The following is a 22,535-nucleotide window of genomic DNA, read 5'->3' as shown; positions in this document are numbered from 1 at the left end:
AAGGCATTGCGACGGGCCGAATCGACTCGGGATTGATCTTCAGCACCCGTAAGATACACGTGTCTCCAACCCACGATTTTGGCTGATCAGGCTCGATACGTTGGTACCCACTGTTTAGATGACAGTCCAAAAGGTCCGGAGTTGAGGCGCAATGTCGATTCCAGTGCCCTATATCGCTTTGTTCTCTTCATTCATATTATTTTTCCCAGCTTTCCGATGTAGTATGTGCGTTGTGATGCCCGGGACAATAGAGTTCAAGAGCGGCCATGACCTGGGGCCAGATCTGGGAGCAAAGGCGATACATTGGGAGCCAGAAGACAGCACTTCAGCATTGACACATATTCGGGTAGAATGAAGAAAATGCTGAAGTTGGGCGATTGCAAAGAAAGGAGGAAAGGTGCAGAATGTCGTGTGAAAGTTACCCCTCGCGTTTCGAGGCTCACAGTCGAATTTCGAGCACGTTTAGCTGGACTCGCGCTTCGCTCATCTGCCTCTCATCTCATCTGAGCAGTCTCTCTATATCTCTAGCACAATCGACCCCTGTCTTGGGAGGAAGTGACTTCTTTACAGGTGAGGCTTTGTGCGTCGGCTTTCTGCCGCTAACCTTAGGAGTCTTAGAAAACGTGTCGCCACGTGATACTGTTTTGTTTCTTGGATACACTCTTTCTAGAACCTGTTAATAGGCTAGCAAGCCTCAGTATTTCGTTAAGGTGTTCCTAAACGCGGTGCATACAGCAAAGAGCGTCAAATCTTTGATCGCCAACAGGCCGTTCCTACTGCTGTCAAGCTAAACCAGTCACCTCATCAGCCCAACGTATACTGTTCGTTCATTTCTTCTTCGGCCCGAAGCTCTGGTATATGCCGCGTTGAAACTGCTCGTGTAGAGCCATTATGGATGGCGACATCGGTGGGATGATCTGGCAAGCAGCGACACCGCAGAGCCCCGCCCCGAAGTCAAGGTACTGTCTTCTTGTTAGTTTCGCATTTCCCTTCATCCAAAAGCACTTACCCATGCCATGCTCGGCACTCCTCCCCAGAAGATCGTTCGATCGCTCATCCGTCCTTCCTGCCCTTTCTCGCAAATCATGCCAGCAAAGCTCCAGGTCTTCTCGATGTCGGTCGGAATACACATGCCGAGGTACTGCTTGTGCAAGGGCGAGCTAGTGATGTACTCGTTGAAGGCTTTCTTGCACTGCTCGTTTAGCTGGGGCTTGAAAAGCTCGGTCCAAGAAGCGTCGTCTAAGAGCATGGAGTCGCGGCGGAGGACTGCCTGAAGGAAGGTGAAGTAGTCTTTAGAGCTCGCGAATGCGCCACCACCACCGAGACAGTCTGTTCCGCCGAAGAGGATATCAAAGTCCGGAGCATCGGCCGCAGGACCTTCACCTTGCTCGTTGAGAGTGCTGATAGTAGCCATCCGATCTTCCATGTCAGGCCGCTTCTTCGGATAGAAAGTGATATCCTTGATACCCAGAGGCTCCCATATCTTCTCCGACATGTACGCGTCCAGTGTCTTTCCAGTCACCTTTTCGACCAGTTTACCCGCCCAGTCCGAACCGGCGCCGTACCGGAAGCTGGTACCGGGCTCGAAGATCAAGGGCAGAGTGGATTTTTGCTCGACCGTTGGACCAACCCAAGGCTCTTCACCACGACTCGCACGCCATTTCATGAGGAGTGGATTGAACCAGTCATACTCATGGCCATTCGTATGGCTCAGCAACATCCTAGACGCGGTTCTTAGTCATCGCATTCCCCGCAAGCACAGGGCTGCACCTACCGAAGCGTGATTGGAGTATGATTGGGCACCGTTGTCGCCTCATTCTTCTCATCATCGAACCCGGTGATGATGCCGTATTTGCCCATCTCCGGAAACACGTCGGAAACAGATTTGTCCAGATCCAACAGACCTGCCTCCACGCACTGTAGAGCCGCCACGCTGGTCATGAGCTTCGTCATCGAAGCGATGGCACATATCGTATCCAGTTGGAATGGCCGCGATGAGTCGGATCTGAGCGACTGCACGCCCTTTGCTCCAGAGTACAGTATCTTGCCTGCATGCTATTGAGTCCGATGCGAGGCATCCGGAGAGAGGTATACTGACCATTCTTGTCCCCAGCTAGCAGTGCGTATCCCGGAAGAGTCTTGTCTTCGAGAGCCTTCTCGTACACTTTTTCGAAATCCATTCTCCCGGTTATAACGTTCACAAGGTGATTATTCCGGTCGCTCGCTTCCGATAAGGTAAAGTATACTCCGAAAGCCGCCTTTTCCTTTCCGAAACGTGGATTCCGAACAAGAATGACGATGTTGACCACACGCGAAGACAACGACACAAGATGTCGCGAGCCAGTTTCACTGATTCCAAGTCTGAATCAACCCAGACACCGTGCGGCGCAGCCTCTGGGCATAGAGTGGGGTATTTCGGCCGTAATCGTCCGTCTTACTTTTCTGACTTTGAGCGGTCGTGGATGACTAAGATACCTTAGGCACCTTCCCAAGTCGAACGACTTGGGGCCTCCTGCAGGGCTGCCATGTATCCTAAACACATCGGGATGGTGATGGCGCTGCTTCGACTGTGAGATGTTTCTCGATGTATAATCGGGTGGTCGAACGGTCGCACTCGACGCCCTCATCAGTCGTTGCATAAGTAATTGTGATGGACTGAGTGGATAGAAAAGAAAGCATGTTGGTCTTGAGTCTCCCTTCCCACCGAATGACGACCCTTGAAGGATATATTTGATGCAGGGCATCTTCGCTCCGAAGTCCATGTGACATCATCGCCCCAATCAAACATGATAATCTTCCAATTGCATATGCCAATGCATAGAAAAGAAAACGAGTCCGCGATCAGTCGATAGACAAGAGGTTACGCGTTTTACCAAGGCACTTTTTGCGTTCCCTACTTTAGTTGAAAGCTCTTCACAGGCATATGGAATCGACACCTCGTTATCCACAGTGGCGACGAAGATTCCATTCCTACGCCTAGTTCGCCGTACCGAAGGACTAAATCAATATATATGAGCTCGGCAATGAAAGGTGCAGAGTGGAAGGCGTGTCATGTGAAATAGGTGTATACCTAGGTATGGTTAGTGCGTACGAATAGGGTTAGTGCATGTGGTTAGCCTGAATCTCCACGCTGTGCTGTGCCGCTCGGACTTGAAATCTCCACGTCAGCCCTTCGAACATCGTATGAACCATCTCGCTAGCCAATTTACGTGGCAATTCTGTTTCGCCGAACTTAGTCGACTTACCGAGGTCGTCAACAGGTATCGCGGTCTGCGCGTTACGATTTGCGCTGGATTTCGTGGACGAATTGTATGAGTTCCTGGGTCGCAGTGAGCTACAAGGGAAATCCGGACAAAGTCGCGAAAACACTGACATATCGAAGACACTTTCGAAATAGAGCAAGACGATCCGGAAGAGAAACGGCGAAAATGCCTCTCCTAGGTGTTGGACTGGCGACCATATGGTCGCAGTTTTTCCCTCCGAAGAACCCACCCATCACCGAAAATAACGTACCCAGTCTATCGGGCAAGGTTTTCATCGTCACGGGTGGGAGTTCAGGCATCGGATACGAGCTATCAAAGATCCTCTACGGCGCCGGCGGAAAAGTTTACATCCTCTCGCGCACAAAATCCAACGTCGAAGCCGCCATCGCGAAGATAAAATCCGAGGTCCACCCCACAGAAGGCAAAGAGCTAGGCGGCCTAGAATTCATCCACATGGACCTGGAAGATCTCGCAAGCGTTCAATCCGCCGCGAAGGAATTCGTAGCCAAAGAAGCGCGTCTCGACGTGCTCTTCAACAATGCCGGCGTCGCGCACCTCCCCGCAGAAAAGAGAACTAAACAGGGCCTCGAATACCACCACGGCGTCAACAGCGTCGGCCACGTGCTGCTCTCCAAACTCCTCATGCCCATCTTATCGGAGACAGCAAAGAAAAGCCCACCAAACAGCGCCCGCGTCGTCTGGCCCGCCTCCATCATGGTCGAACTCACATCCCCCGCAGGCGGCGTCCTCGTCTCCCAGCTCGACACTCCCTCCCCGAAAATCGACGAGCACTACTCCGCGTCCAAAGCCGCAAACTGGTTCGCCGCCTCCGAATTCGCAAAGCGTTCCGGCCGCGAAACGGGCGTGGTCAGTATCGCGGGGAACCCCGGATCTTTCGTGACGAATGTCTGGAGAAGCACGCCGGGCTTCTTGTACTATCCCTTCTTGCCGCTGCTGAGGAAACCTGTGCAGGGCGCGTACACGTACCTGTGGATGGGGTTCAGTGAAGAAGTTAATATGGATGAGGCGGTTGCGGGGAGGTATGCGACGTGTGATGGACGGTGGCATCCGGGGCAGAGGGAGGATTTGCTGTTGGCCTTGAAAAGTGAGGAGGAGGGTGGGACGGGGCGGGCGAAGGGGTATTTTGATTGGTGTGAGGGGAAGATTGCGCCGTTTTCGACGCTGTGAGTGAGCTTCTTCAACTCCTTTTCTATGAGGTGGCAATGCATCAAGATAGTGGTGCCGTTTGGTGTAGTCTGCATCACCTTCAGCGCTGCAGTGATTTAGAAATATTCAATCGTTAAGTATCTACACATTATGATATATATTTACAGCCAGCTGTTGGGGTATCAATGCCGTTTAACCTACAACTGCCACGCAAACCACGCCGCGACCGCACCAGCAATGCCACTAAACCGCAGCACCCACCCCACTGCATCGTGCACGCCAAATCTCCCCGTCAACCAGAAGATAAAGCTGCTCGCCATCGCAGCCATGATCTGCGGAACGGAGACGGCAGCATTATGGACGCCCATCATGGCTCCGTTTTGATTCGTTGCCCACGTCTTGCCGCCCATCTCAGAGAGGGAAGCACCCTCGTCGTGAGAGGCTGCAATCTCTTCGCCAATCAACGCGAAGGGAGCCCATTGGGTGATGCCCCAAGACAGACCGACGAGAGCGACCGCCACGACACCTCCCATGCTGGAGGATATGAAGAAGGTCGAAAGTGTGAAAAGGACGTAGAGGATAAGTCCGGCGGTCCATAGGATGTGTGTCTGGCGGAGGCGATTGAACCGAGTCACCGCGTATCCCTTTTCCAGAAGAAGCTGGGTTTCCGGGGAGCATCTGATGTGGGGAAGCAGCACATTGGTCCACAGAGCGGCAACAGCGAAGAGCAAGCTCGATGTGGTGCCCAATCTTATGCCGCGGTCTTTGAGCGCCGAACTGAAGACCATACCGTGCTTGCACGATTCGTCGAGATATAGTCCGCTGACGTAACTCGTGCTGTAGAAGAGGAACCCGAACCAGGCCATCGCGGTGAAGAACTGGACACGGCACACGCTTCGGGCTTTCGGTGGCATTGCGACCAAGCCCTGGTATACACCGCGGAATGTGCGCGCAAAGACTGATCCTTCGGCCTCGTCGTAGGGTAGGTGCTGTGGATTTTCCTCCCGGATGAAATACCCCGTAACGACCGCCGTAATCGTCAGCACGGTGGCGGCGAAAAGTGCCATGCAGCGGAAGCGCCACGCCTCGTGGTTGCTCGCTAGAAAGGGTAGCGGAACGGAGCCAATTAGATATCCCAAGATGTTGCCGAGACCCGTGAAACGTGCAGCCCATGCGCTTGCGATTGACTGCTGCTCGCTAGGGCAAACGTCCACTATTAAGGACCGGGAGCCTGATAGCAGAGTCTGGATTCCGATGTTGAGGATAATAACCCAGAAGACGGCCCAGTATAGTGTGACCGTCGCAGCCATCGAAACCTTGCCGTGAAGCGAGCATAACAGCAGTGTGATGGGCTCTATCCAAGCTAGCGCAGTGATAGCGATGATGATTATGATTGCGCCGATTAGGATGAACGGCCGCCTTCGCCCCCATGATATCCGCGAGCGGTCACTGACGACGCCCACGACGGGGTGGATGATCGAGCCGCATACTGGAGCCGCCGTCCATATGAGGGAGATTTGGACTTCGGAAATCCCAAGCGATGCGAGGTAGGAGGAGCCGTGGGAGAAGATAGTCAACCACACTGTTTGGAGCCTGAGCATGTATGAGCAAATTTGTCAAACGGGCTTGCAGCTATAGCGTGCTTACCCTCCAATTGTACACGTCAAAGCGACCAGGAGCGCAGTTGACAATTCCGGGGCGCTTGGGGCATCCTCATCACCCTCGTTTTCAGAAGAAATATCACTGCAATCGAACTGATGTTCGACGAAGTGGGCCAAGCCGGGTGAGCGAAGAGTCCGTGAAGACGGTTTGTACGAGTGGGCCATGGCGAAGAGATGCTGGGCGTGCTTGGAGGACAGCCCGCCAAGATAAAGCATTCGACCGGAAGGCACTCGGAATCGACTTTGCCTAACATTGCCTAACTCTTGGGTGTCGCACTAAGGCCAGCCTCAAACGCGAAACCCCCCGCGCTGGCGGCAACGTCCCGGGACTGCAGTTACGCGAGCTGCAGCCCTATCATCCCGAGGTTTCCTCACCGAAATTCTATTCCAACTCTCCACTTTTGTCACGGTCAATTGCAGTCTCTCTCTTTCGTAGGCTCAAGTTCTCGTTGATTCAATCTGTCTCTTCCGGAATTCCGTGTTCGCGCTCGAATTTGTGTCGAATTTGTGGGACTCGCTGCACCCCTGTGACTTCCGAAACACCTCCTGTTTTGGCAGCCTCAACCTCGTGGGACACCGCACGCGCAGAGTCGCGGAGGACTTCAAGGGTGTTGCAACGCGTGGCGGCTCCGTCATGAGGCTTCGATCACAACGCTTCCAGTTTTATACTCCGTCTAGTGACTCAAAAGGCGTTGCTTCGCCCTACAGATCCTATCGTTTACGTCGAAAATCATCTTCGGTGCCAGAGTACCCGAACGGATCTGGGGTTGAAGGTTTTCATACGGCGGAGAATGCTCCACACGCTTTCTTCAGAGAATATCCGCGATCGTGGTAAAGGACCCAGGATGCGAGTGGGTTGGGCGATTGTTTTGATTCGAGGAGATGGAAAGAAATGACACCCATATCTTTTGCCAGTTCCTTCTGGAGCGGTGAAGGAAAGCTCCTCCTGGAAATCCCAGTGCCTTTCATGACTTCTCCAGCGTTTCGAAGTGCTGGTCATTTAGATATTCCGAATCGGCTGGAGGGACTTAGATGGACTTAGATCGGACTGTGTTCTTGACTGTTGCGTATTGCGCCCCGTCCTGAGTCGACTACAGGTTCACGGGATCGTAGGTTACCATAACCTAGAAGACTCCGTCGAGGGCTTCTGTCGTTTGAAACCGCCAATTCCCGAATTCCCGAGCGGCGGCATTTTCAGAAACGTCAAAAAATGCGGGAAGAGGTTGACGCACCTCGATAGGCTAAGCATTCAAATTCCGAGTTTATGCTTCAATCATCTTGGTCCACCTTCCCTTGGCTCTCCGACTCAGCTACCCTTCCAGCCTTTTCTCCGTCTGCTTCCAGCGCCCTCGGTATACTTGCATCTCCTGCTCGTCCTTCTCTTCCCGTGGAAATGTGATCCAATGAAGATGATCCGCCCCGGTGCTCATAAGTATACTCGGTCGTAGTTTCCTCCTTCCCGTCCGGAAGGTACCGCACTTCTCTTTTGACGGACTTTTTGGGTATGGGTTCTACGCGTGATCCGGGTATAGAAGGTTGAGAGGAGGATGATTTCCTCCGACGATAGCGAGGGGAAGATGGAGGGACTGATTCGCGTCCTCTACTCATCCGGCGAGAATGCGACCCGGACGATGTGCCCTCTCTAGTTTCGCGGCGAGAAGATGGACTAGCCAATTTCCGTTCCTCGGAGTTATGAAAGCTGCTCAGAGAAGGTCGTCGAGAACGGGTTATAAGGCGTGAATTAAGTCCTCGAGGCCAGCTTTCTGCCGCTGATTCCCGTGAAGAAGGCGGCTGCGTACTCGCAGACACGTGTACGATTTCATCCACTTGATCGACGAACTCTACAAGCGCACTTGAATCAATTGGCTGAGCAACCCAAGTGATCCGTGCACATGCTTGCAGAGAGGCAAGCATAAGCTCCGCAACCGAGAGCTTGGTGCGCGGCAAAACGATCGAAAGGCTGTTTCCAGGAAAGACTTCCCGGAACACAAGCCGCCATGTTGTTTCCTCCTCTTCGGAGGATTTCGCGCATATTGCATTCGCACTCATGTCGACATAGACACTGAAACGTTCCCCAGTAGGGTCCAATTCCGCCATTTCTTCGACGAATGTCCGGAATCTGGGGCTCGTAACATACAAGATACCGATCGTCTGCCGAAAAATCGTGCTTCCATGGTAGATCATGCAAATGTGGCTGTCCAGCTGGTACAAAAGCTCAGAATCCCGTCGACTGTGCTCACGAAAAGGCAGAACGCCGGACATGGCTTCTGTCACCTTTGTAAAAGCTCCTCGGTCCAACTCAAGACCCCAGGATGGTAGTGTCTTCATTATTGCCCGGAGTAGTCCTTCCTTCTGAAAACGGGCATTCGTGAGAAGATCGAAAATAAAGCCGCTTCGACTGATATTGAATAGAAAGTGCCGCGGCGTTACCGGCAGGGATAATGCACCCAAAGCAATAGACTGGATGTCTATCCGGCGAATAAATATGGGGTTCATCGCCTCTTCGAAATCACCACGGGTGTAATTGAGCGGACTAGTGGCGGCCCAGAAACTGGTCGTGTTTTCAGGTTCTCTCATTCTTATCCGCGCTCGTGCGATTCGATGCTGTATTCCCAGGGCGCAAGCTCGGTCCTCGGGGTCCAACAGGGTCCCTAATTCATCCGGGTCTATTGGTCTGATTGGTACGGACTCCATAATCTCGGTGATGATTTGGATATCATCGAGCAACTCAATGCTTAGCTTCTCAATTGTGTGAACAGTGGCCATGTCGCATCCCATTGCCGTAGCCCAGACGCTCCATTTTGCGGTAGTGAGAACGTCCCTTATCGGCTCTAAGTAGAGAAAATCATGGCCATGATATGCTTCCCTTTCCGAATCCCAGCGTCTAAGCTGTGCTGAGGGAGAGATGTCTTGAATGAGGCGGTCGCTGTTTGCTGTTTTAGCTTGCTGTGCACGTCCCTCTTCCGGTCCTATGTCGGAGAGGCTGGATATATCTGCCCCAACTTGCTCGATCTTGGAGACATCGGAACTGGCATCAGGGCCACCCTTGCCGGTGTTTTCGGCAACTTCGGAGTTGGCACCATCGGAGGGAGCGCGGCGTAAGCTGGAAATACTCTTCCGTACTCGCTGTGGTGGCCTACTGAAGGATCGGGGAACGGGGAAACACAGGTCTAACACCTTCTCTCCTAGAGGCAAACACCCCGCGGCTAGCCAAAACAAGCAGCCCACACTCAGAGTATCCGGCCGCAGACTGCCTCTCAATAGTCGGTTGTACGGAGCCAGGTAGAGTCTGTCGAGATCTCCACTTTCTTCACGATTCCTATGCCTTAGCGCCCCAATGCTACCGTATAGTACTCCGCGCTCTTCGTCACCCTCCTCGTGGTCCAGCCTCGTAGAGCTAAATTTCACGATCCTCTGGCCTTTGTCTTCCCGCTCGCCATATCTTCCCAACAAGCCAAATATCAGAATCCACAACTTGTGTATCGGCTGCCACGTCTCCCAGTTTTTGATAACCAGCTCTCCATTCCTATCATTACTGCCCGGTAAGGAGAAGGCCCGCAAAGCCGAGCAAAAAGTGACCCAACCGGTTTTACTCGGAGGATCTCTGAGCAAATCATCGTGTTTGTGTCCCACGAAACCCGGTGGAAGTTGTGGAGCATCCGTCAATTTAGGCACGCGAACCCGCTTCAGGATTCTCGTATTGCGCCATATGCGGAGGCCACGGGAGACGAAGAGTTGCGAAGGATCGTCCACGGCCTTGAGCGCATTGTGGCGCTCGGAGCGTAGTGCCCGCCACAGGAGCCATGGGGTGATTATACCTAAAAGCGCAACAAGGGCGAGACCCGCAGCAAGCCATGTGCCAACTGCTGAGGCTATATCGGCGGCTTGGCCCATCTTGGTGGAGGTGATGGAAGGGAAGAGCTCACTCGATGTGGGGTAAGCTCATCACAGCTGCAGCCACATGGTGTGGCTGAGGCTTGTATCATGTGGCTTTATCGTGAGATGAGATTCTTGATGCTTAGATCAGCTAGAGACAGACAATGAACGAAGGCCCTACCGCAATTGAAATGGTGATTAATCTCTATTGTTGTGCGCTTTTCCCGCATACGGATTAACAGCCGGGGTCTTGTATACGAACGTCAACACGCCGCTTGATGGCCCCGTAACGGTACCCATCGTCTCGTAGCTCTCATGCAGTTGACTATTTGTCTTCTCGTGACAATGAATAGCTTCGTTCAAGCAAGTATATTCCAGTATAAACGTATCCGTACTGGCTCCAGACGGGTCCTCGATGAGCTCGGGATTGAGTTGCCGCTGGTACTGCTAAAGACGCGTCCCCTATCCAATTTTCGGCATCGAATCTGTGATGGATAGCATGTAAGACGTTTCCCCTTTCAAGAGACAAATGGCCTTGCACCATCACGCCCCATGATTCCTCCGAACCTATACCCACGAGTTGTAAAACACGGAGAGCGACAGCAAGGAGCTAGACGTTTAGAAGCTATTAAATGCGGCTGAGAGCCGAGATCAGGATAGAAAGGATTCGGTATACGCTTCTCCAACATGGCTCATCCCGCTCACAGAGACTCCTCGATTGTGAACCAAAACCAACATGGAGCTGTCGGGCGGCTTCACGCATACGCCTACAGCTTCGGGATGATGTTACATGAGAGATCACAGACCGTACAGAAGGAATCTGTTTGTGGGGAGACTTCATCATCGAAGAGCTGAAGGAATGCCAGCCAGTCGAGGACATACCGAGGCTCGGAGATTTCCCTAGAGAGCTAGGACCGCCTACGACTCAATCCAGGAAAACTGTCGAAGAACCGCAGTACTGTTACCGGGATGGGTTGCGGACGCTCGTCGACCCCTGGCACTCCCTGTATCCAGAGGCGCCTACACGGACGAAACGCAAGTGTGGTGCTGAACAAGCGGAGTGAAGTGCCAGTGGACAGGGGCGCTACGGACGCTAGCGTCTTGGCTTTTGCAACTCGCAACCTCCAACATTTCTTCGGAAACTGCACTCCACCACCTCCCCAACACGCTCCACCATGGCCGACACAACAAAACCAGAAGAGCCCACGCCCACAATGCCTGAGACACAGTCCCCCGCCCCCGAAGGCGGCGACGGCTCCGCACCCCCCACGCCCCAACCCTCCGCCTCCAGCGACGCAAAAGCAGCCCTCGCCGCCCGCATGGCGCGCTTCAAGACCCTCCAAGCGCAAAAAGAATCCGGCCGCAAAGCCACAGAAAAAGAAGTCCGCGACGCCGAAGACCGCGAAGAGCGGCGCGTCAGGCTAGCCAAGCTGCAAGAAGCCAACGAGAAAGCATCCTACAAGCTGCTCAAAGCGGACGACCCAGACTTCGAGCGGAAGCGAAACTGGGACTACACGGTGGAAGAGAGCGAAAGCTGGGACAAGCGGCAGGCGAAGAAGGCGCGGAACCGGGACAACAACGCGTTTGCCGACTACCGTGGTGAGGCGAACAAGGTGTACAAGCGGCAGATTCGGCAGATGGAGAAGGTGGATCTGGAGAACTATGTGGCGCAGAAGGCGGAGCGGCTGCAGAAGCAGGTCCAGTCCGGGCTGCTGCGGCTTGTGGAGACGGATGAGGGGGATGTGTTTACGGTGGATCAGCAGGGGCGGATTAATACGCCGGTCGAGGAGACGTATAGTATGGACCATAAGCCGACGAAAGAGGCGGTCGATAAGTTGGTGGATGATCTGGAGAAGGGTGAGCGGGCGAGATTGAAGGCGAGAGCGGCGAGGGGGATTAATGATGATGATGGTGGGGATGTGACGTATATCAACCAGAAGAACAAGCAGTTCAACGAGAAGCTGGCCCGGTTTTATAATAGGTATACGACGGAGATCCGGGAGAGCTTTGAGAGGGGCACGGCGATTTGAGGACGGGTGGATTGGGCGAGGATGGCATTATACCCTGGCATGGTTTATGGCGTTGGTGGTTTGGCTAGCACTGCTTCGGGATCATAGTTGAGTGTCTCTACGTATGAGAGACGCCTGAAAAGCAATTCTATCGGCTGCTGTCACGAGTGCAACTGCAATTGCCCTTGGTGCAAATAACTTGATGGATATCATTAGTGCGATCATGCCTCCTCCACATTCCATTGCCTCAGAATATACTACTCAATACCTTGTGCACATCCTGCCCAGGCTCCGGCTTCTTCAGCGCCTTCGTCCTGACCTCATTTTGCTCGAACTTGACTCTCCGCTTATCCTTCTTCGCCGTCTTCTCCACAACATCTGCGTCCTCATCATCATCCTCATCATCACCCATCCCCTTCCGTTTCCGCTTCGCCTCAATCCCACTAATCATCTTCCCCTTCTCAACATTCTCCAAGAACCTCTTATTCTCCTTCTTACTCTGCGCAATCTCAAACCGCAATCTCGCCGCTCGTTCCGCATTCTCATTCTGTATCTGCTCCACGAGATGCGTCCACTTGACCCCACTCAAATACTTTATATTCCACACCTCGTCGTGCCAGCGGCTGCGCTTCTTGCCGCCCATTGTTTGCGCGTTCAGGCTCTCGGCAACGAACTTGGCGTCCTTTTTGCTCAGGAACTCTACCCAGCCATCCAGATACAGTTTCCGCTTTGTGCCACCAGATTTTAGGCGCTGTTGCCGCTGTGTAGAAGATTCGGGCGTGAGGAATATGCGGCCGATCTCGCCGTAGGAAGTGAGGAGCGAGCGCATGACGGATGGCTTCATGAAGGGCGGGACGCGGGAGAGGTATACGACGCCAGATTTGTCTTTCTTAGGTTGCGCGGACAATGGTAAAGGTTTTCTGAGTTTGCCGGATTGGAGTTTCAGGTCGGAAGGGAGATTTGCGGCAAGATTCTGCAGCCGGGCAAGCTCGGCGTCTCTGTCGACCTTCTTTAGTTGATCTTCTGCATCCTCAAAGACTTCGTCGTCCTCGTCCTCAAGATCATCTTCAGCGTCTTCGTCCTCAGATTCATGCGTGGTTTTTTGTCGTTTGGAAGATGCCAGCATCCGCGCCCTGCTTTCGTCTTCCAAATCGTAATCCTGCTGCTCGTCATCGCTCTCTTCGGCGTCAAGCCATTCGTTTCGTTTCCTTGTCGCCATCTAGAGATATGAATTCGAAGCCGCACTGACGGTCAATGGGGCGTGAGATTATGTGCCGGTTGTAATGATACCGGGGAGCAGAAACTAGGAGGATATTTTCCTAGCTGCTGGTATCTTTGAGGCCGTTGTCGCAGCTATGCACAAAAAGTTTAGCGGAGAAATCGTGGAGGTGAATTTTAGCGGGGCTGGGTTACGTAAGGCTTGGCAGAGGCTGAACTTGAGGTGGCGGGAACTCACACTTTGCCCAACCCTCCGACTCCTCTCCGTCTACGTCTGCCTACTGCCTACTGCCCTTCACGAACCGCAACCATGGGAGGCGATCTCAATACCAAGAAAAGCTGGCATCCGCATTTGCGCAAAAATCAAGAGAGGGTATGGAAAGAGGAGAAGGCGGCTCTCGAGGAGCGCAAACAGATCGAAAAGCTTCGCAAGGAGCGCGAGGAAGAGCGACAAATCGAGGAACTGCAGAAGCTGCAAGAGTCTGCGGGCGGAAGGGTCGCACAAAAGCGCGTTGACTGGATGTACGGTGGACCCGGCGGCGACGGCGCTGGAGTCACCGAAGAGCGTGAGGGCTACCTACTCGGCAAGCGCAGGATCGACGGCCTGTTGAAGGGCGACACACAGAACTTACAGAAGGGCGCTACTGTCGGCATCGACGCGCTCAGCAACGCGAACGCTAACTCAGCGAGAGACACACAGAAGAAGGTGTTGGAGGATCCGCTGCTTATGATTCAAAAGCAGAAGATGGAGATGCAGCTCAAGATGGCGAGGGATGCACAGAAGCAGCAGAAGTACGAGGAGAAGCGGGCAAAGGAGAAGGAGCGCGAGAGGAAGCACAAGCATCGACATCACCACAGCCGACGAGATCGGTCGCGGTCACCATCCGATGACTACGACTCTCGAGATAGGAGAGATCGTCGGCATCGACGAGAGGATCGATATGAGCGAGATGGCCGGGACGACCGGGACGACTACCGCCGAAGATCGCGCTCGCGCTCCCCTTACCGAAAAAACCATCACGATGAGCGTCGACGACGTTCCCGCTCGCGTTCGCCGCGGAGGCGAGAAGATCGTGACGATCGCGACAACTACCGTCGGCGGGACCGGACACCTCCGCGTCCATCTCCCAATGTCCGCCGCCATTCCGACGAAGAACGGCCTCGGCCCCCCTCGGATGAGGACCGGCAGCGTCGCCCTCGCTCACCTCCAACCGAGGACAAGGCCGAAGCTAAGGAGAGCGCGGCTGAGCGTCTCGCTAGGATGCAAGCGGATGCTTCATCTCTGGAGGAGCAGCGCATCCAGCGCGTCCGTCTGCGGGAGGCTGAGGATGCAGTGGAGGAAGAGAAGCACAAGAAGAACAAGGATGGCGGCCACCGGTTCATCTCCAGCGTCCGCGGCAAGGCTGCCAACATGGATCTAGGCGATGCGATTGCAAGAGGCCGACAGGGTTTCAGGAGGCAGGTGGATGTCTGAGCCTCCTCTCCGCGGCGTTATGGTTCGGTTTCAGTGGGTTACGCCAGGGCTAAGGCAAAGAAGGCAGAATGAATACCCAGGTGGAAAACGCCATTGTTTTTCCAATCACATCGATTCTTTTACATAGACCACATCCTATACGTACGGTCAGGCGCTTGTTGTTCTCTTCTGCTATAGCTGACCCTACCATTTAGATTTATTCGAGCCACGACTAATGAGCCGGCCAACGTTCACAGAGTAAAACATATTCATGCACTAGATATCCTGTTTTTGATTCTAGACCAAATCCTCGGAAGTGTCCAAAAGCTCATAGCTCGAATCGTATGCGCATCCGCGTACGTTCCGTCACGCCGCCCGTTATACCCGTTCCTATATTGACCCAGGTTCCGCCCACGTATCGGCAAATATAATAACCGATCCCAGCTCGAGAATTTCCACCATTTAAATACCTGCTCTTTCCTTTTCTACCAGGAACCGACTTGGCATAACTCTACGATGTGCACATGGGTGCTATAATGAGCGCTGCGAACCCTAACGATATTGTGGGGAACCTGGTTGTCGATTGTGGGGGCAGGACGGCTCCTCTGCAAGGCGCCAACTCTAATTTGGATAATGGATGAAATGGGAAAAGATATTTCGAGACGGGCTTGGCTTTTGCATGAGGAGGAGTACAGAAAGACCTCCGTTCTCTTATCCGAATGGACGTAGGCAGTCAGAGCGTTGCAGCGTATTCACGTCTTGTCGTCGTCCAACTACCGCCATGGCGCTGCGCAACCTCATCCTCGCGGGCCTCGCGGCGACCGCAGAATCAAGAGCGGCCCTAGAGTCCCGTCAGGCTTCCACCATAACCGTCGACCTCACAAAGACCTACCAGACCATGGACGGCTTCGGCATGAGCGAAACCTTCCAACGCGCAAACCAAATGCATGCTCTCTCTCCAGAGCTCCAGCGCTACTCTTTAGACCTCCTCTTCAACCAGACGTCCGGCGCGGGCTTCTCCATCCTGCGCAATGGCATCGGCTCGTCGCCCGACTCGAGCTCCGACCACATGGTCTCCATCGCGCCTAAGAATCCGGGTGGTCCGAATGCGCAGCTGGCTTATCAGTGGGACGGGAATGATAATAGTCAGGTCTGGCTGAGCACCGAGGCTGCGAAGACATACGGCGTGAAGACGTTTTATGCAAACGCGTGGTCTGCGCCAGGATACATGAAGACCAACGGGAACGACGCGAATGGTGGCTCGCTGTGTGGCGTCTCTGGCGCTTCGTGCTCGTCGGGAGACTGGCGCCAGGCGTATGCGAATTACCTCGTGCAGTATATCACGTACTACAAGGAGGTCGGGGTCGATATCACACACCTGGGGTTCTTGAACGAGCCCGATTTGACCACGAGCTATGCCAGTATGCGGAGTAGCGGACAGCAGGCAGCGGACTTCATCAAAGTGCTGCGGCCGACGCTAGATAAGGCGAATTATACAGGCGTCAAGATTACGTGCTGTGACGCTATGGGGTGGAGTGCGCAGGCGGGTATGATGGGCCAGCTGAACGGCGTCATCGACCAACTCGGGACCATCACCGCGCAGTAAGTCTTCTTTCTCCCTCCTTTTACACCTTCCGCGTCCTTCCTTACCGCATCTTATACTAATGTTCGACTAGTTCATACGGCTCCCAGCCCAACTCGCCCATCAACAGCAAACACCCCGTCTGGCAGACCGAAAACGCCGACCTCCAAGGCCCCTGGGCCACCACCTTCTACAGCAACAACGGCGCAGGCGAGGGCATGAACTGGGCAACCCAAATATACGACGCCATCGTCCGCGGCAACGCCTCCGCATACCTCTACTGGGTCGGCGTGCAAGGCGGCGCCACAAACAGCAAGCTCGTCCGCATCAGTGACGACAAGAAGCAGGTCATTCCCAGCAAGCGGCTCTGGGCGTTTGCAAACTGGGGTCGCGGGATTAGACCGGGGGCGGTGCGGGTGGGCACGAGTGGCGGACCGTCGGGGGCACGGGTTACGGCGTTTAAAAATGTGGATGGGAGGGTTAGTGTGCAGGTTCTGCAGACGGGGACGGGGAGCGGCGCCGTCACTGTTAAGGTGAACGGGTTCACGGCTAAGAGTGCGACGGCTTTTTTGACTGATAACTCGCATGACTGCGATGTGCAGACGGCGACGGTGGGGAGCGATGGGAGTGTCAGTGCGAATGTGCCTGCGAGAAGTATGGTTACGATTTTGATGGAGCCTGCCGCGTGAAGGGGCGTCTGTCTGTACGAGGGAGGAGTGGCACGACGGGAAAGATAGTGGGAAGGAAATACATTACCCTTCTTTGTCTGATCCGCAGGTGCAGCTACCACTGTAGGGAACCCTCAAGTTGGGTAGAGGTTGAAATGAGGCCGCCCTTGAACTAGTCGACTAGACGCTGAGATAAGGCCTCCCACTCACCACATGCACGCTACTACAAAGGCTAGCTTTCCCGAGCCGACTACTCGATTTGCATGCCTCTCATTGGTAAACATGTTTCTATTCTAAAATCCAGGTATGCAGATCGAGCAGAAAAGGGAAGGTAATGGTCAAAACATGTGGAGGCAGACAGGACCGGAGTAGGCGAACATGCTCCCCAGATTACCACCAACGTGGGCGGCCTCGTAGTGGCGATCAAATCGGACGAGATCTGACATCCAGCTTCTGCAAGGTACAGCCCAATGAGCTTCAAGAAGCTGCAGGAACAGATCAAGAGCAATATTAGGCCTTCAGGTTGTGGGAGAGGCTGAACTGCCTGACAGCCTTATGTCTGGGCATAATATCGAAAGCTTCCTTGTGTCGATGGGGCTCCGGTTCCTATGGACAGGATCCTGATCTTAGCGTCTGCTGGAAGGGAACGAGGTAGGGAAGAATTGGTATAAATACCGTGTATCTTGCTCTAAAACTCAGAGCACCTTACTACACTTCAAAACCACCAGGGCTCTTCTTCATCACACCTTATCCACACCAGCCCATCTCATCCTCCCATCCCCACCCAGCACATCCCCAAAATGAAGCTGAACCTCCTCCCCACCCTCGCCCTCCTAGCCTCCCTCACCTCCGCCACCACAATCCGCAACCACTTCAAGTCGAACTGCAAAGGCGGCTCCCTCCTCTACCGCAACGTCGCCCCCAACACCTGCTGCTCCGCCCTGCGCCACAACCCGCCGCGCGGCTGCCCGAGCGCACACTTCGCCGGCGCCCCTGCGCACGCCATCGTCGCAGGCTGGCAGCGCACGCGCGACGGGCGCAACTGCGGCGCGCTCAAGAAGCGCGCCAACACAGGCGCCGGGCACAAGAAGTGCATCGGCATCAGCCCGAGCAGGGGCCAGTTCGCGGGGACGAGCTGGACGCGCGGCGCCGCAAGTAAGAGGGACGAGGGCGATCCAACGATGAGCCAGGATGAAGGGCTGCAGGTGGATGAGGGGGAGAAGTGCACTGCTACGGTGCAGCCGGATGCGGTTATTTTGGATGATGGGCATATGTATAGGGTTGAGGGGATGGAGGAGGGCCTCCTGGATGCGCTTTACGAGATGGCGGTGAATGGGACTACGCAGGCGGATCTGCCGGCTTCGTATGATCGGTTCGAGGAGGATCCACAGGGCGTGCAGGAACGGTTGGCGGATATGCAGGGTGAGGAGGAGGATTGAGTGGTGGGGCGGAAGAGGAGTAGGAGAGGATGGCGGGTTTTGTGGCTCACTTCTGTAATGAATAGAAGTTTTGAATGGATTTCTTCGTTGGTTTGATATGTCTTGAACTGGCGGGATGACTGCGTCTGCTACCCGCCTCTTCAACGCGTGGGCGCATCATCCCGTAACATTCCCGAACGACCTCATACTGAGCAGAAAAAAGACGCAGTTCCCACTACCCATAAGGGTGCTTGAATCGAGACAAACATTGTCGTGATGACCTTGCGGTGGTAGTAGAAGGAAGAAACTTCGGGTGATTCTATTCACACTAACAACCTTAGCGCGTCCTCTTTCGGAAAAGCATGCTCAGAACTCCACCATGACACATCTATTCACTATAAGTTTGGAGAAGAGGGAGAAGTGTTTTTTATTGCAAACCATCTGCGATGGCAAAGAGAAGAAAACCGCAAATTGAAGCAGGAAACGTCAAATTGATTGCGAACAGCATTCGCCCTTCCTCAACCTTTAAGCCTCTTTAACTGTCCTACACAAAGCGCTACCATCTCCCCTCTCATCATTCCACCAGCGTTCTAATCCTCAGACCTCAACATCAGCACCGCGAAACCACCATGCAAGGTCTTGCAACCAACCAAATCATCGAGATGCGTAACCTCCGAGACCTGATCATCCGCACGTGATCCCCCTTGCACTCTCCCCTATGCATCTCTTCACGGACTAACATCTCCACCAGCGCAACTCCGAGCCCTCCCAAACCCATTCCAATGGGACGCTGACCGCTACGACGTCATGCTCTCTTGCAGACGTATCAACCCCAACAACTATCAAAACTACGACAACACCACCGAGTACGTCGCCCAAGGCATCGCCTACATCATGGACGTGGATGGCCCGGGTTGGGAAGTGCTCGTGGATGGCCGTGCCAACGACGGGTACTATGCGGCGATGCAAGACCTGTGGGAGAGCACCCAGACGGCTATCATGCAAGGGGATAGGATCTCAAGTAAGTGCTTTGTTGTGCGTGCGGTGCTTACATAGCTGATCGAGGAATAGCTATGGGAGAGGGTGATGCGTTCCACGGTTAACGACGGAACGGGCTTTCCGATTCCGGCACAATTTGCGAATGTTCATGGTGGTCGGGCCTTTAGCTTCTGGGAAAAAGGGGGATGGAAGATGGCACGGCGCGTTCAGACGGCGCCGGGCGGCAACCGTCGGGGTGTGGGGTGAATGCCTTCTGAACATGTGCATCCGAAGTGGTCGTAAGTCGACATCCTTATTGAAGGGATTGGAGGCTCCTAGTAGTTGCTACCAATATACGATGTGCTTTGCTGAACAAGCCGTGAATGCGTAAGACGGACCCCAGATTTTCCCTTCTTGGGGTGCCCCAAGGACCCTATGAGTGGCGGACCAGTGTAGAGATCGCCACGGATCCAGTGAACAGAAGATATGGCTTATTTGATATGCCGCTCATGGACGATACAACCCAAACTCCTAGATGATGCTGTAAAATCCGGGTATCCCATAGATGCACACGGAACGCCCAAAAACGCCGGCCTATGCATTCCAAATCCGAAATCCTGCTCACAATTTGACCTTCTTGACGGACTTTTCGCCGCTCTCCTCCCTGGCGCGCTTGAAGACGCTCTGCTTCTTCATCTGGCCTAAGCCAGCTTTATTCGGAGGAAGGGCCTTCGCCTTCAGTCCAAAGCTCAGCTTGACCGGCGCTGCTTCCGCCTCCGGCGCATCCTTCTCTTCGGCTGGCGTCCCCGACGCCTTGTCGTCTGCAGGCGGCGACTCCGACTGTTTTTGAGCGGCTTTCCTCGCTTCGGCCATCCGCGCCTTCGCTTCCGCCTCTTCCCTGGCCCGCTGCGCCATCTTCTTCAGCATCTTGTCCTCACCCGCGCCACTCCGCGCTTCTGCCAGCTCCTGCTCCCGGATCTCCTCGCGCCGCTTGATCGCCGCGGCGCTCGTGTCCCGCCAGGCGATCATCAGGCCGTCTTTTTCATCCTCTTTGGCATTTACGATTCCTTCACGACCCAAGTGCTTGACAAACTCGGTCAGGCTGGACCACTTTGTCGCATTCATGTGCACATGCTCCTTATCCCTAATATATTCGTTGTAGAAGCGATTCGCCCCGACCCACTTCTCGCCGTGGGCGGTACGGAGGAGCGAGATGAAGTCGCGCTGGAAGTCGGTGCTGAAGCCTTGGATGTACTTCTGGGGATTCTCGCCGACGACCTGCATCTGGCGGACGTGTGACTCGGACTGGACGTGGCATTTGAAGCCGTTGGCATCGCGACACTGTTTACTACAGATTTCGCACTGAATAGTTAGCAGGAGCTTAGTTGGAGGAGGAGGAATAGACTTACCCACCAACGAAGCCGCTGAAGCCCTTTCGACTTCATCTGGTTGGCGAGGTGCTTCGTGCTTCCTACTTCGGCGCGCCCCATCTTGGCGGTTGCGGTGATAGGATCTCCGGTTGTGAGTTGTGAAGAGGGAGTTGCTTGAGGTGCTCTGCGCGGGCTGTGGTGAGGAAGAGGAAAGGCGAGGGTTAGGAGTTGGGGAGGTTCGTAGGGCTGAGGGCGCGCCACCCGACGACTAAGCGGCGTGTGGGGCTCGGAAAAACGTTCACCCATAACTTTTCTTCGGAGAGCTGAACGCATGTTCAACGACAACGCGGCAGACCTCCCACCACCTTCCACCACGGCTAATCTGTATAGCCATAAAGGATAGCTGTTCGCGAAGATCTCAATCGCAAACGAAAGGCCGCCCACGACCACGTCGCTCGCACCCAGTGCCCGTCAAGATGCCCTCGGATTTCAATAAAGACAAGCCATGTAGGTAACCTCCGGGCATGAATACCGACGGAGGCATACTGATCGCACCGCGTTGTCAGGGGACACGGACGATATAGAGAAGTGGAAAGTCGAGCCGTTTACGCCCAGCGATAACCCCGCGGGGCCGTTCACAGAAGAGTCGCGATTCAGCACGCTGTTTCCGAAGTACAGAGAGGCATACCTAAAGGGCAGCTGGAAGTTCATAACCTCTGCGCTGGCGAAATATGGCATTGGATGCGAGCTCGACCTGACCGAGGGCTCCATGACGGTTTTTACGACATTGAAGACTTACGATCCGGCCGCCATCTTGAATGCCAGAGACCTGATCAAGCTCCTGGCGAGGAGTGTGCCCGCTCCCCAAGCTGTCAAGATCCTCGAAGACGACGTATCCATGGACATTATCAAGATACGGAATCTTGTCGGCAACAAGGAGCGTTTTGTAAAGCGGAGACAGCGGATACTTGGCCCCAATGGCTCTACGCTGAAGGCGCTGGAGTTGTTGACCGAGACGTACATCCTGGTGCAAGGAAATACCGTGGCCACTATGGGGTGAGTACGAATCGCATTAGAGCGCCGTGCGGCTCTAACATAAGCCACAGGGGATATAAGGGCCTGAAAACAGCCCGGCGGATAATCGAAGACACGATGGCGAACATCCATCCGATATACGCCATTAAGGAATTAATGATTAAGAAGGAGCTTGAGAAGGATCCTGAGTTGAAGGACCAGAGCTGGGATCGCTTCCTCCCGAACTTCAAGAAGCGCACCATGAGCAAGCGGAGGATGCCGCACAAGGTCACAGACAAGTCGAAGAAGGTCTACACACCTTTCCCTCCGCCGCAAGAGAAGAGCAAGATTGATCTGCAGATCGAGAGCGGGGAGTACTTCCTAGGCAAGCAGGCAAAGGAGCGCAAAACGCGGGAGGACAGGGAAACCAAGATGAAGGAGAAAATGGAGGCCAAACGGAAAGAGCGTATGAGCGAGTATGTGCCTCCAGCTGAGGATGCAGACAGCGAGAAGAAGAAAAAGAAGAGAAAGCGAGACGGCGAGGAGAAGGAGAAGAAGAAAAAGAAGCGGAAGTCAGACGTCGAGGTCAACGGCAGTGCTGATTGAAGCTGGCCACGGCTCACCCACTTGCGGACGATGATAAAGCATAGCGAAGGCGTCTGCATGTCCATAGATCAATATACCCCTTTCCTGCCCAGGCTCGTCTTACAGTATTTTTAGCCTCTAGAACACGCTTACAAAACTAGCTTCTCAACAAACGCGTATCACACCTTTTTACAGCTATCGCACCGAAATAGCTCAGCTTTACGCTTTACCAGATATAGGCGAGCTTAAGCACGGCTCCCAAGATTGCGAATA

General features: G+C 54.2%; 12 protein-coding genes across 12 annotated transcripts; 7 read left to right on the top strand and 5 right to left on the bottom strand.

The window, feature by feature from the left end:
- Window positions 1–613: 613 nt before the first annotated feature.
- Window positions 614–2,432, bottom strand: BU26DRAFT_536370 (beta-lactamase/transpeptidase-like protein). Its single transcript, XM_033831341.1, has 4 exons — window positions 2,099–2,432; window positions 1,775–2,048; window positions 1,010–1,721; window positions 614–962 (listed from the first exon to the last, which is right to left on the bottom strand). The coding sequence occupies exons 1-4, from the start codon at window positions 2,178–2,180 to the stop codon at window positions 828–830; spliced, it is 1,203 nt and encodes a 400-aa protein (XP_033691040.1). The 5' UTR covers window positions 2,181–2,432; the 3' UTR covers window positions 614–827.
- A 735-nt stretch (window positions 2,433–3,167) lies between these two features.
- BU26DRAFT_545487 (NAD(P)-binding protein) lies at window positions 3,168–4,598 on the top strand. Its single transcript, XM_033831787.1, has 2 exons — window positions 3,168–3,329; window positions 3,383–4,598. The coding sequence occupies exon 2, from the start codon at window positions 3,429–3,431 to the stop codon at window positions 4,449–4,451; it is 1,023 nt and encodes a 340-aa protein (XP_033691039.1). The 5' UTR covers window positions 3,168–3,329; window positions 3,383–3,428; the 3' UTR covers window positions 4,452–4,598.
- Window positions 4,581–6,256, bottom strand: BU26DRAFT_598819 (putative sucrose transport protein; the record flags this gene model as incomplete). The annotated part of the gene is made up of 2 exons (XM_033835055.1): window positions 4,581–6,023; window positions 6,078–6,256. 2 exons carry the CDS (start codon window positions 6,254–6,256, stop codon window positions 4,628–4,630), a joined length of 1,575 nt encoding a protein of 524 aa, XP_033691038.1. The 3' UTR covers window positions 4,581–4,627.
- A 1,562-nt stretch (window positions 6,257–7,818) lies between these two features.
- Window positions 7,819–9,985, bottom strand: BU26DRAFT_598818 (uncharacterized protein; the record flags this gene model as incomplete). Its single annotated transcript, XM_033835054.1, has 2 exons — window positions 7,819–7,860; window positions 7,907–9,985. The coding sequence occupies 2 exons, from the start codon at window positions 9,983–9,985 to the stop codon at window positions 7,819–7,821; spliced, it is 2,121 nt and encodes a 706-aa protein (XP_033691037.1).
- Window positions 9,986–11,116: 1,131 nt separating this feature from the next.
- On the top strand, window positions 11,117–12,142 carry BU26DRAFT_512936 (SYF2-domain-containing protein). Its single transcript, XM_033827508.1, has one exon. It carries the CDS (start codon window positions 11,143–11,145, stop codon window positions 11,995–11,997), a length of 855 nt encoding a protein of 284 aa, XP_033691036.1. The 5' UTR covers window positions 11,117–11,142; the 3' UTR covers window positions 11,998–12,142.
- A 37-nt stretch (window positions 12,143–12,179) lies between these two features.
- On the bottom strand, window positions 12,180–13,320 carry BU26DRAFT_512935 (uncharacterized protein). The gene has a single exon (XM_033827507.1). The coding sequence runs from the start codon at window positions 13,100–13,102 to the stop codon at window positions 12,224–12,226; it is 879 nt and encodes a 292-aa protein (XP_033691035.1). The 5' UTR covers window positions 13,103–13,320; the 3' UTR covers window positions 12,180–12,223.
- A 184-nt stretch (window positions 13,321–13,504) lies between these two features.
- Window positions 13,505–14,668, top strand: BU26DRAFT_412087 (uncharacterized protein; the record flags this gene model as incomplete). Its single annotated transcript, XM_033822954.1, has 2 exons — window positions 13,505–14,222; window positions 14,349–14,668. The coding sequence occupies 2 exons, from the start codon at window positions 13,505–13,507 to the stop codon at window positions 14,666–14,668; spliced, it is 1,038 nt and encodes a 345-aa protein (XP_033691034.1).
- Window positions 14,669–15,326: 658 nt separating this feature from the next.
- Window positions 15,327–16,918, top strand: BU26DRAFT_526589 (glycoside hydrolase family 30 protein; the record flags this gene model as incomplete). The annotated part of the gene is made up of 2 exons (XM_033830714.1): window positions 15,327–16,249; window positions 16,324–16,918. The coding sequence occupies 2 exons, from the start codon at window positions 15,327–15,329 to the stop codon at window positions 16,916–16,918; spliced, it is 1,518 nt and encodes a 505-aa protein (XP_033691033.1).
- Window positions 16,919–17,697: 779 nt separating this feature from the next.
- On the top strand, window positions 17,698–18,430 carry BU26DRAFT_545480 (uncharacterized protein; the record flags this gene model as incomplete). The annotated part of the gene is made up of 1 exon (XM_033831786.1): window positions 17,698–18,430. One exon carries the CDS (start codon window positions 17,698–17,700, stop codon window positions 18,334–18,336), a length of 639 nt encoding a protein of 212 aa, XP_033691032.1. The 3' UTR covers window positions 18,337–18,430.
- Window positions 18,431–19,122: 692 nt separating this feature from the next.
- On the top strand, window positions 19,123–19,560 carry BU26DRAFT_498758 (uncharacterized protein; the record flags this gene model as incomplete). Its single annotated transcript, XM_033826366.1, has 2 exons — window positions 19,123–19,350; window positions 19,387–19,560. 2 exons carry the CDS (start codon window positions 19,123–19,125, stop codon window positions 19,558–19,560), a joined length of 402 nt encoding a protein of 133 aa, XP_033691031.1.
- A 354-nt stretch (window positions 19,561–19,914) lies between these two features.
- On the bottom strand, window positions 19,915–20,783 carry BU26DRAFT_413999 (uncharacterized protein; the record flags this gene model as incomplete). Its single annotated transcript, XM_033823043.1, has 2 exons — window positions 19,915–20,655; window positions 20,703–20,783. 2 exons carry the CDS (start codon window positions 20,781–20,783, stop codon window positions 19,915–19,917), a joined length of 822 nt encoding a protein of 273 aa, XP_033691030.1.
- A 356-nt stretch (window positions 20,784–21,139) lies between these two features.
- Window positions 21,140–22,356, top strand: BU26DRAFT_471987 (eukaryotic type KH-domain (KH-domain type I); the record flags this gene model as incomplete). The annotated part of the gene is made up of 3 exons (XM_033825407.1): window positions 21,140–21,170; window positions 21,230–21,719; window positions 21,770–22,356. 3 exons carry the CDS (start codon window positions 21,140–21,142, stop codon window positions 22,281–22,283), a joined length of 1,035 nt encoding a protein of 344 aa, XP_033691029.1. The 3' UTR covers window positions 22,284–22,356.
- Window positions 22,357–22,535: the final 179 nt, after the last annotated feature.

Source organism: Trematosphaeria pertusa (genome assembly GCF_010094035.1).
Source record: "Trematosphaeria pertusa strain CBS 122368 unplaced genomic scaffold BU26scaffold_1, whole genome shotgun sequence".
Classification (NCBI taxonomy): Eukaryota; Fungi; Ascomycota; class Dothideomycetes; order Pleosporales; family Trematosphaeriaceae; genus Trematosphaeria; species Trematosphaeria pertusa.
The sequence above is the reverse complement of the archived record's forward strand: the minus strand, read 5'-3'. Positions and strand labels throughout refer to the sequence as shown.